Source organism: Rhinichthys klamathensis, unplaced genomic scaffold, assembly GCF_029890125.1.
Source record: "Rhinichthys klamathensis goyatoka isolate OS25496 unplaced genomic scaffold, OSU_Roscu_1.1 h1tg000477l_1, whole genome shotgun sequence".
Taxonomy (NCBI): Eukaryota; Metazoa; Chordata; class Actinopteri; order Cypriniformes; family Leuciscidae; genus Rhinichthys; species Rhinichthys klamathensis.
The window spans coordinates 120,109-132,699 of NW_026606965.1; the positions used below are offsets into that span (position 1 = coordinate 120,109).

At 43.6% G+C, this 12,591-nt stretch overlaps 1 protein-coding gene across 1 annotated transcript in view; it reads right to left on the bottom strand.

Annotated features, from left to right (window-relative positions):
* Positions 1–895: 895 nt before the first annotated feature.
* Positions 896–12,591, bottom strand: part of st14b (ST14 transmembrane serine protease matriptase b) — a 28,657-nt gene continuing 16,961 nt past the window's right edge. Inside the window, exons 15-19 of the mRNA XM_056237089.1 lie at positions 11,909–12,031; positions 9,960–10,143; positions 9,614–9,885; positions 1,690–1,826; positions 896–1,592 (exon numbers count right to left, since the gene is read on the bottom strand). Of these exons, the coding sequence (XP_056093064.1) occupies positions 1,431–1,592; positions 1,690–1,826; positions 9,614–9,885; positions 9,960–10,143; positions 11,909–12,031 (878 nt within the window). The 3' untranslated portion in view covers positions 896–1,430. The remainder of the gene's footprint in view (positions 1,593–1,689; positions 1,827–9,613; positions 9,886–9,959; positions 10,144–11,908; positions 12,032–12,591) is intronic.

The window sequence follows — 12,591 nt, forward strand, 5'->3', positions numbered from 1 at the left end:
CCGTTCATCTGCTAAAGGTTTTTAAATATGAATTTTACAGTCTATGGGTGGAAAACACACACACACACGGAAAAAATCCACATATTCCTGCATAAATAAAAATATAAAAAATTAAATGTGCACACCAATATACACAATTAAATGTACACACCAATCGCTCGCGTGCGCGTGTGTGCAATGCGAAAATGTTAAAGGTAATGCAAAATTAAGATTTTTAATTTTTATATCCTTATTTTTTTCTTTATGTTGCACTGCACCTAGCGGCAAAGATGCAGCATCATGTAGGCTACTAGCACACATTTTCAGCCAAATTTCTTCCCATTTAAAATTTTATATATATAATAGATCTATAATATATTGGGTAAACAAGTGGACAAAGCTCAGCTTTTGACAGCTGTCTGAAGAAGATTAAACAAAAATTAAATGAAAAAACGTCATAGATTAAGCACTTGTTCAACCATCCACATTATTTGCATATGATTCATTCAGCTTTACATATAATTTCACAACATTTAACCGAAAAAATAAGATAAGGTATTCACTGATCATTATAACCTCTTCTTCTGTCTTTATTTTTTGTTAACCTTGTTACATTTGCTATATTTAAAACGTATTTGATGCAATTGTAATATTTTTCTAAACGTCTTTCTTTAAATGTAACACCAAGTCCTGAATTCACAACATGAAAAATAAGCAGATTAGAATTTCACTTTTAATTTTTATCAAAGAACCTACTAAAGCATCAAGGCACATTATGGGAACGCCAATCCCCCAAGGGGGGGCATTAACAAAAATAAAAATATGACATTATAACAAAATATTACAGATACACACAACAGTAAAACAAAGGTCATTATGTAAATAAAACTGCAAAAAAAAAAATGTAAAAAGAATAAATGAATACTCTAAAATTGTTTCCTATTATTTAGCCATAAAAAACATTTGGGCACAGATCTGATTATCAAGATTCTTTGGTATGAAAGGAGATTATAAAGCTATAATGTAATACAAACAAAAACAAAGCACAGCCCATTGACATGTTACGCCATCAATTACACAAAAATCCCTGAGAAGCACTCAAGTTTTAATGACTTAGCAAGGCAGCAAGAATACTTTTCCTCCACAGAAAGAGAAACGCAGTTCATTTGAGCTAAAAAACAGCATAGTCCATATAGACAAAACTCATTTAAGAGTGTAAACACATTCAGATACACAAAGATAGATTTGTGACTATGAGAGCTCCTTATTATGAAAAAACGAAACAAATCTTCATCAAAGAAAACTTTCCTGTGCACATCATGTGGGCTGATTATAAGAATCTTTATGGCTCCGGAAACATGACTTGACGAATATGAATGCCTTCAATTTTCCTCAATAACTTTCAATACAGGTTGTTAGGCTTTAGTCCATTTCGTGTCACCGTTGTGACACTAAACCCCTGTCATCTGCTTGATCCAGCTGCGGTATTCTGTGACCCGTGTATAGACACCAGGCCTGTTCTTGCGACCGCAGCCATCTCCCCAACTCACCACTCCAGCAAGGAACATGCGCCCATTGCTCTCAGTGGAAGTCATTGGCCCACCTGAGTCACCCTGGCAGGGAAAAGAGAAATATTTTGTACAATATTGAGAAACAAGTTTATGACATGCATCTGAATGTGAAAAAAACAATCAAAAATGTTAATTTTACCTGACAGGCATCTACACCTCCACTCAATACACCTGCACAGATCATGCGTGGTGTTGTCCCTTCATCCATCAGCTTGCTGCACACAGTGCTGTTAATAATGCGCACCTCTGCCTTCTGCAACACTGATGCAACATCATCTAGAGCAGGGAGAAGACATTTTCTTAGCTTACTAACTCATTTTTACATCATAATAACTCTTATTACATCATAATTTGTACTCAATGACATTCAGTATGTAAGTACGTTCTCTCATTATGTGGTTTGGACAAATACATAGCAACACTACCAGTTTGACCAGTTTTGTTTTAGAGTTTAGACACACTTGACTAAATTTGTGTTAGGCAATAGATAAATGTGCAAAAACAACAACAACAAAACGTCCAGTCTGGCAGTCGTGTCAGACTAATGATTTTGGTTCAAATGCACTTCTAAGATTCAGCTATGATTCACTTATTTGCTCTGTAAAATAAAACCATTTTATATGTTGATTTATTTATTGTTATTTTCAGACAACTGATATGACTGGATTTTCAGTTCCTAACAAGTGTATGATTTTTTTTTTTTTTTTGCCATTAATTTTTTAATAGAACTTCAATGAAAAAATTTTTTTTTAATGCTTGAAAATAATTCTGTAGTATAAAGTATTAAGTATAAATCTGTGTCTATATCTTTTTTTTGTAGTATAAAAATACTGTGAGGGATCTAAAATAAGAGATATAAGAAATAAGTGGGATCTAATACTCCCACACATCCATTTGTGTCATTCCATAGTTCTTTAGTTTAAAAATGGCATTCAAAAAGTTAATTTTAGAATAAAGCAGGACAGAATTAAGCATGACATTACTGTACCTGTCCTGGAAAAATGAATACTTTAAAATTGTTTCCGGTCACACTTTAGAATAATAGTTCGTCATAAATAGATAACTAAGTGCGAAGTAATGCAGGACAAATGAGTTGTACTACATTAACACCATCATGGAAGATTAACTAATCAGTAAGTAATAGCAAATTTAGGACTGAGAAAGTTTTAGATAATCAATAATTACTGAAGGAGTTTAGCTTCATTAAGAACCATTAACTATGACAGATTATAAAGAATTTCCAATTAATTACCAATCACAACATTAACATCTGAGTCCTTCAACTGTGATGCATCAATAATAACTCAAGTGTTCCATAGTCACTCTGCAGGAACTACTAGTGATAACATGTTTAATAATAGTCCAAATCACAAGTAGTTGTACAAGTAGCTACAATGTAATACAAATAACTATTAGACTAATAGTTTTCCATATTTCTGATGCCCTATTATTATTAAATTTAGCAAATATTAATAATAAACAACAGTCTAAACTTTTGGTTATGAACACTACCGTTTAAACGTTTGGTGTTGAAAGATTTTTTTTCTTCAATCAATACTTTTATTGATCGAGGAAGCATTAAACTAATCAAAAGTGTTGTTACAAAGGTTTCAATTCAAAGTAAATACTGTCCTTTTTTAACTTTCTATTCATAAAAGAATCCTGAAAAAAATCACTTTATCACAGTTTCCACAAAAATATTAAATATTAGTGTTTTCAACATTGATAATAATAAGATATGTTTGTTGAGCAACAAATCAGCATATTAGAATAATTTCTGAAGGATCATGTGACACTAAATCAAGCTTTGCCTTTACAGAAATATATATAAATAGAAAACGTCTTGGTTACATATGTAACCCTCGTTCCCTGAGTAGGGAACAGAGACGTTACGTCGAATGACGACGAAATGGGGGTTTCGCTTAGAAGCCTATCACCTTCGAGTATTAAAAATGAGCCAATGGCAAACAAATGCCATGGGTCTGCGGAATTTGCATAGCGTAGCTCCGCCTCACCTCGTGAGTATATAAGGAAGAACGCTGGCAGAATGCAGACATGTTTCCCTGCCGAGGAGCCAAGACTGAACTCGACGTTTCAGCGGAACAGCGAAGGTGGCAGGAAGACATAACGTCTCCGATCCCTACTCAGGGAACGAGGGTTACATACGTAACCGAGACGTTTCCTTTCGTAGTCACTTCGAGTTACGTCGAATGGCGACGAAATGGGGGTACCACCTCTCGGCTGTCTTCCAGTGCCCTGCGTAAGTGTGAGCTCCCTGTCGTGAGACTGGCACGGACTAAGGACTCCAACTTAACAAAGGAATACCAAGGTACACTGGGAAGCAAATCTCAGTAGAGATAAGCAACCATGCCCGCCCGAAGGGAGGTCTTAGGAATACACGTATGACCCGAGAGGGGGTAGCATACGGAAGAACACTGGAGTGTCCAGCCCGTAGGGTGGAATCTTTCAACTCCAGGAGTGGCAAGGTGGCTTGCCGAGGGAAAGACACATGCTCAAGGAGGCTTACAGTGGAAATACACGTGGGGGTCACCCAGCGGGGGAACCATGCACATGGAGGCACCTAGCCAACTGCGAAAGCTGCCGGGGGCATAACCTTGGCGTTGACGTCAACAGTGCGGGAGGAACTCAGGGCTTCTCTGGGAAACTCACCTGAGGAGAATATTACACGTATCCAGTCCGTGGAGTGGAATGGCGAGCAAGCAAAGACACCTGAGCGGATCCTAGTTACTGACTAGTTGAAGTGAGTACACGAAAGGACACTGGCTCCACTCAGAGATTATAGAATCTCGTGAATGTGTTAGGTGTCGCCCAGCCTGTAGCTCTGCAGATGTCTGTTAGCGATGCGCCATGCGCTAAAGCCCAAGAGGAAGCCACACTCCGGGTGGTCGCCCTTGCTGCTGATATGCCAAAGCAATGGTGTCCACTATCCAGTGAGACAACCTCTACTTGGTGAGAGCCTTCCGTCAGCTTCCCACCATGACAGACAAAGAGCTGGTCTGAGGATCTGAAACACTGCGTCCTGTCTACGTAGGCACGGAGAGCGCGTACTGGACAGAGCAGTGCCAAGGCTGGGTCTGGCTCCTCCGAGGGCAGCGCTTGCAGGTTCACCACCTGGTCCCGAAAGGAAGTGGTAGGAACCTTGGGCACATATCCAGCCCGGGGTCTCAGCATCAAGTGAGAGTTAGCCGGCCCGAATTCCAGGCACGCTTTGTCAAAGGAAAATGCCTGCAGGTCCCCTACTCTCTTGATGGAGGCCAATGCAACCAGGAGCGCTGACTTCATTGACAGGAACTTAAGCTCCACTGATTGCAAGGGCTCAAAGGGAACACTCCGCAAGGCAGTTAAAACCACTGAGAGGTCCCAAGAGGGTACGAGAGGAGGACGAGGAGGATTCAGTCTCCTCGCTCCTCTCAGGAACCTGATGACCAGGTCATGCTTCCCAATGGACTTACCCTCAACTGCAACATGAGGTGCGGCGATAGTGACTACAGAAACTTTCAGGGTGGAGGGAGACAGCCTTCGCTCCAACCCCTCTTGCAGGAAGGAAAGCACGACACTGATCGGGCATATCGTGGGGTCTTCTCGGTGAGAAGAGCACCAGTTGACGAAGAGGTTTCACTTCAACGCATAGGCATGTCTCGTGGACGATGCTCTAGTGGAAGTTATGGTAGCTACCATCGCTGGTGGTAGGGAAGTCAAACCTACCTCGTCCCATCCAGGAGCCACACGTGGACGTTCCAAAGATCAGGATGAGGGTGGTAAGCTCGTAAGCTGCGCGGACATGGCGACCGAGTTGATTTCCATACCGAGAAAAGAGATCCTCTGCACGGGGCAAAGTTTGCTCTTCTCCCAGTTGACCCCAAGGCCCAGACGAGCTAGCTGCAAGAGCACTAGGTCCCTGTGTTCGCAAACCTGGTCTCGAGAGTGAGCTAGGATTAGCCAGTCGTCAAGATGGTTCAGGACGCGAACCCCGTGTCGCCGAAGCGGCACAAGGGCTGCCTCGACGACCTTCGTGAAGACACAAGGAGACAGGGCTAGCCCGAAGGGGAGAACCACGTACTGATATGCCTTTCCCTCGAAAGCAAACCGAAGAAACGGTCTGTGTCGAGCAAGAATAGAGACATGAAAGTAGGCGTCCTTCAGGCTGTAAACCAATCCTGTAGCTGAACACATTCGAAAATGCGTTTGGCCGTGAGCATTTTGAACGGAAGCCTGTGAAGGGATCGGTTCAAAACACGCAGGTCCAGGATTGGCCGTAACCCACCGGATTTCTTCGGTACAATGAAGTAGGGGCTGTAGAACCTGAACTTCATTTCGGCTGGAGGGACAATCTCGACCGCACCTTTCGCCAACAAGGTTGCGACTTCCGCACGCATGACAGGGGCATTGCCACCGACCATAGTGTAGCGGACTCCCCGAAAGCGGGGAGGAGATCGTGCGAACTGAATCGCATGGCCGAGCCTGATGGTCCTGGCGACCCAGCGGGACAGGTTGGGAAGCTGAAGCCAGGTTCCCAAAAACTAGGGATGGCCCGATACCGATACTGGCATCGGGGATCGGGCCGATACTGTCCTAATATACTCGTACTCGTACTCATAAAAATTCGCCGATACCACGCACCGATACCACGTACATTTTGCAAAACGAAACTGGCCGCCGCGAGTGCTTTGTCGAGGTGAACTGAGGCATAGGAAAGTATAATGTCGGCGGTTTGGGCTCATTTCAAGATAAGGGATGATGACAACAGCAAGGCAGACTGTGAGTTATGTTCAGCTAAGGTGTCGAGAGGAGGGAAAGAAAGTACATCGTTTAACACCAGCAATCTAATTAAACATCTGAAGACGCATCATAGATCTGATGGCCGAGCGCACGCGCGGGCGGTAATGCACTCACTCTGTGTGTGCGGGTTACGGGAGAATAAAATGATTCGCGGGACTCCCGCAAACTAGAAATATCTATGAATAAAACATAAAAACTAAAAGATTTTTATTCATCTCTTGCAGAAAAGCAACAAGAACAACTACAACAAAATAGAAACGATTTACAGGACAGAGTTTCTATTCATAACATGGTTACAGCGTTGAGCGATGTAGCCAATCACAGAAATATGTGTTGATTTCTGGAACGCAATGGCCAATCAGAAGCATTTAAGATAGACTCCCCTCACCGCTCAAAACGGACTTTTTTGTTCAGTGCTGAATTCTGTATGCTGGCAAATCCTCTAATTATAACAAACAAAGTGTGGATATTATGAAAGATTGATTGTGCAGTCAGCTTCATTGATAATAACAGAGATGTGTGAGATCGCGATGAACTGTCAGCTTTTAGGATTTATTAAGGGATTTATATTCAGTCATGCCAGACCATGCACGCATAGCCTGCTTGCTTTTATGTTAAATTAACAGTGGTTTGTGTGTTAATACATTTATTATTTTACTAATTTTTATTTATTTTTAGACTTGTTAAAACAAGCAGAGAAGAAAATAAAAACAGTCTTCTAACCTGTGTTCTAAAATAGTCGTCTTCTTTTCTGGGAGCCTATTACTTTTGCGGTAGAAATATCGGTATCGGTACTCGGTATCGGCAAGTACACAAATGTAAATACTCGTACTCGTATCGGTTTGAAAAAAAATGGTATCGGGCCATCCCTACCAAAAACTGTACCAGCGGGGTCATGGGGACCACAAACGTACCCTCGGTGAGACAGCGAGGCGGTATGACTGGCTCAGACTGGGGAGGCATAGCGTCCCGGTGTGGGAGCACAGTCATAGACCGCGTCCTGACAGAGGAGACCAGGGAAGGACGTGCGTTCCACTGGGGTCTCATCTGACAGGGGTCTGGCGATAGAGGGGGACGCGAGTGGAGAGGCTTATAAGCGCTGTCATCAGAGAACTCTGTGATCAAGGGGAACGAGAGTGGTGAGGCCCGTAAGCGGCACACACTGTCATCCGCGCACTCTGGGGGCTCAGAGATGGGAGTGTTAGTTCTGTCCTTAGCCACATAGGGGTGCCGCTGACTGGCCGGCCAGCGGCAAGAACAAGAGTTTCTCCCTTCTCCCCCGGCCCTCCACCAGGGGAAGGAGTGGCCATGCTACCACCTCCTTGGCAGAACTGTAGGCTATCTCTGAGCTGTCCGCGTCAGGAAGGGGACTGGGGTGCCTTCCTGCGACCACCTCACCGGCGAGGCCCGGTAAAGGCTACTTCTGGGGCCGAACGGGAGGGATGGAAGTCGCAGGGGGGCGCCCTCGAACAGACTGAGTGAACTGTGCTGGCGGCTGGGTGGAGGCAGCAGCTGGCCGCCGGGACAGTATATGCTTAATAACCTCAGTCTGTCTCTGGGCAGCCAAAAACTTTTGGGGCGAAGTCCTCGACCGTGCCGTCGAAAAGGCCTGCCTGGGAAATAGGGGAGTCGAGGAAACGTGTCCGCTCAGCATCCCGCATATCGGCCAGGTTAAGCCACAGGTGTCTTTCCTGGACCGCAGCTGTGGACATCACCTGACCAAGGGAGCGTGCAGTCACCTTCGTCGCTCGGAGAGCAAGGTCGGTGGCGGCGCGCAGCTCATCAAAGAGCTCTTGGTCAGCTCTCCCCTCGTGCATGTCCTTGAGCATCCTGGCCTGGTAGACCTGGAGGATGGCCAAGGCATGCAGTGAGGCGGCGGCCTGCCCCACAGCTCTGTAGGAACTCGCCACCAAGGTAGACGAAAACCTACCGACTTTGGAGGGTACTTTGGGTCACCACGCCACATCGAAGCACTCTGTGGACACAGTTGCATTGCAACAGAGCGTTCGACAGGGGGAACCCCAGTGTACCCTTTCACCGCGGCCTCATCAAGGGCAGAGAAGGCGGAGGAGGTTGTGACCTCCTCATGCACTTCCGGGAAGAAAGGAACTGGGGGGTGCGCCGACGAGAGTCCCCCAAGAACCAATCATCCAACCGCGAGTGTTCAGGAGAGGGTGGAGAGTACCACGCAAACCCGACACTCGCAGCGGCCCGGGAAAGCATAGCTGCTAGTTCCGGGTCGGACTTGGACAATGCCGCGACCCCGGGGAGGCGGCAGCACATCCGAATCCTTATCCACAGAAAATACCAGCTCGCCTTGTGATGCGGCGATCGACATCGATTCATCATCTAGAGCACCAAATGAGACACAAGGCACATCCGAAGACGGCCCTGTGGCTGCACTCGAGGTGCTCGCGGGTTGCTGCACTGGTGAGGGGGGTGTGGCCCGAGGATGCATCGTCGGGGCAGTGTTCCACACCATAACCCTCAGATCACCTTGACCAACAGCCAAAGTGTCGCCTCTCGTGGAGGGGACAGATCGGGGTGTGGCAGAGGGGACTCTACCTTTAATAAGGTCACGGAGTCTCGATCTTAGCGCAGCGATGGTCATGTTACCGCAGTGAGAACATGACTCATCCATGAAAGCTGCCTTTGCGTGTTCTGAGCCCAAACACACAAGACAACAAAAAGGACGCTCAGTAGCCTGTGCTGAAGCGGCCAGGGAGAAACACACCCGCTGGATGCAGACCACTGCACAGATCAGCAGGCAGGAATGTGAAACTTGCTGGAAATCGCCTTTGGACCAACACAGACTGGAGAGCTGCTACTCTCAAAGGATACTCGATGACACTCAGAGAGAATTCAGACTGTAGGAGTGAAGAGGACCTCTTGGCTCCGAAGCAAAAACATGTCTGCATTCTGCCAGCGTTCTTCCGTATATACCCACGAGGTGGGGCGGAGCTACGCTATGCAATTTCCGCAGACCCATGGCATTTCTTTGCCATTGGCTCGTTTGTAATACTAGAAGGTGATAGACTTCTAAGCGAAACCCCCATTTCGTCGTCATTCGACATAACTCGAAGTGACTACGAAAGGGAACTGTTATTTTAAACTATAATAATATTAAATTGTAATACTGTATATTTGATCAAATAAGTCCAGCCTTGGTGAGCATAAGAGACTTCTTTCAAAAACATAAAAAAAATATGAATCAAATATGAACTCAAACTTTTGAACAGATTATAGGTTGTTACACGACTTACCAACTTCTTCTCTTGTCTTGCCCCAGCCAGTGATCCATACAGATTTGCCTGCTGGGAAGTCATGTGTGGCTTCAGGTAAGCAGACAGGCCAGATGTTCTGGCTTAGAGTCACAGGGCTGTCCAACTCCATTAGAGCGATGTCATTGTCGTAGCTCAGGGGATCATACTGAGGGTGAGAAATTATGCGCTTCAAACTTTTTAGGGTTGACTTATTAGTCTCACCCTGGTTAAGTAGGCCTAGATAGACTTCCCACTGGTCAGGCTGCGAATACCTAGCAAAAGAACAAACAATCAGTCAGGATCAGTGCAGGAGAGATGGAGAGGACCAAACAAGATTAGAACTCACTTGAACTTTTCACTGTCCTGCACGCAGTGAGCAGCAGTGACAAGCCAGCGGTTACTGATAACAGACGCCCCGCACACATGACCTTGTCTCTTCATGTGGAGGCTGACCTGCCAGGGCCATTCTCCATCATTCGAGTCCTTTCCACCCACAATACGACTGGACTTGTAGGGCTTTGTCCCGCATTCTACAGTGAATCAGCAAATTGAACAGATATAAATGCACATAATATTAATGGCAAGGTTATTTTTGTTGTAGGGAATATTAAAGGAGCATTTCACCCGTGGGAACATTCATCTTTATTGAAAGTGGATCATATATGTAGACGAAATATAATAACATTTTCGAATTTGGTGCCTTCTTGACCGAGTAAAGACAGAAAGTAACTTTAGGGCGCATTTGTACTGAAAACCACAACTCCCACAATGCACCACATTGCACAGCTCCGCAAGCCACTCCCACTAATCCAGAACAATGCTGAGGAGGTATCCGCCTATCAGATTCAGAGAAAGCACTCTACTGTCTACCGTCATCATTATTGAATTACTCCTCGTTTCTATTTATGTTGAATGTTCAGTCCGAACATTGTAATGCAATTTGGATTTGCAAAATAAGAATAAAAATATGTAGGCATGACCATTATTTTGTTATCTATTATCATGTAAGGTAACAGTAGGTTAGTAACATTAATTCCACTGATCGAATGTTGGTCGTCCAAATTTATCTAACATACACGTGGAATAAAACACTAATAAGGAAAACAACGTAAATGTGAACCATTTATTTCAATAATGATATCAACAAAAATAATTATGATAACAATAAAAGTTCAACAATACAATAGTATCAACAATAGTTCCTCCTGAGCTTCCTCAACTTACTGGTGCCCGCAGTAATGTTACTGGCAATCTGGAGCTGGATATTTCAGTCGGATTGCCGACACGAGCGGGTAGAACGCGAGACCGTGACCTGCCTGTCACGGACGAGGAGCCCGCACTGGCTCGAGTTGAGGCGGACTGGTCATGTCGTTCTACCCGCTCGCGTCGGCAATCCGACACTTCGCTGTATTGCGGCTCGTAAAGATAGCCACGAACATCGGATTTGAGCAGAAGACTTTTAAAATCATCTTTTCTTGCATATCATGTTTATTTCCTTCCATCATTGTCGTAACTTCCTATCTGGCTCCACAGCGCTTGTTAGCTTAGCTTCCAAACAAGATGGTGGATATTGCTATTAGGTTCGGCAAGTAAAGTCCCACCCACTGATCTGTAATAGGTCTGTAGCGTGAGTGGGCCCCTCCCCCTGAATAAATGATGAGCTACTGTTTGTAGTCTCTACACTTTTCAATGAAATGTGACTTCCTGCTTATTATGACGCAAAATTACGATTTTTACGTCATAATAAGCAGGAAGTAAAACACTTAAATCCTTATTTCTCCCATCTCAGGGAAAAATAAAGGAACAATCCACGAATATTATAATTTATGACTTGGTTTCTAACAATACAAAGCTTAATGCAAATGGGTGAAGTGTCCCTTTAAGAACTATTAACATTGTTACTATTATTATTCAAAACAATTATCTATCATAAATTTACCATCGCATGAAAAATGGTGGTGATGGTTTTAAACATACAGTATCAGAAATACATAAAAGAGGTCTTAACCTTCCAACAATTAAAATAGTCAATTTTGATATACTATAATCTTTTGAATTGATATTCAATTCATTTTATACAAAATATAGAAAATAATAAATATAATAAACATGTCAGAGTTGAAAACTGTTGTGCTGCTTCATACAGTATTTTTGTGGAAACGGAGATACTTTTTTTCAGGATTCTTTGATGAACAGAAATCTTTTGTAACATTATAAAAGTCTTCAATGTCACTTTTGTGAACAACAAATCCCTCATGATTTCTCAGAGGAAAGAAAGAATAATTTTGAACTTACTACACTCTGCTTCATCCGAACCGTCCGTACAGTCAGTTTCTCCATCACACATAGGGTTCAGCTTGCTAATGCATTGGTTATTCTTGCACTTATAAGAGTGATCAGAGCAGCGAATAGCTATGGCTAGATATAAAAGAGAAGTAATTAAATCCAATAGTGTGACTGCTTATGTTGACAGCATGTAGAGTCAACCTCCAAGGTAAATTGTGCTGCTAATAAGAAACTAATTGTGAAATCATACGTAAGCAATAGAGGTATACATACATAATAATATCATTAATATATGCACTTTTTAATATAGAAATAAACAGGTCAAATTGAGGCCAAAAACAGAAAAGATGACAGGGCAAGTGTGCCACAAACATCCTGAAAACTGAAGCCAAAGCATTTTAATCGCCCCCTAATGGCTGTCTGCAGTCTAGGTCATAAACCCCACCCTCTCCATGTAATCGAAAAAATCTTTTACAATTACATTTCAAATTTGTTTTTTCCCAAAGATGGTTTCTGTCATTTTAAGTAGTTCTTATCACGCTGAGGTATGCTCAAGTGTTCGCTTTACAAAAAAAAATTGGTTTTAGTTATAAAGTTATAATATTTTAGTTATAAGTCTAACGTCATGATTGACAGCTGTGCTGGGGCAGGACTATGGGCGGGACCTTGATACCTAGGTACTGCGCAGACTG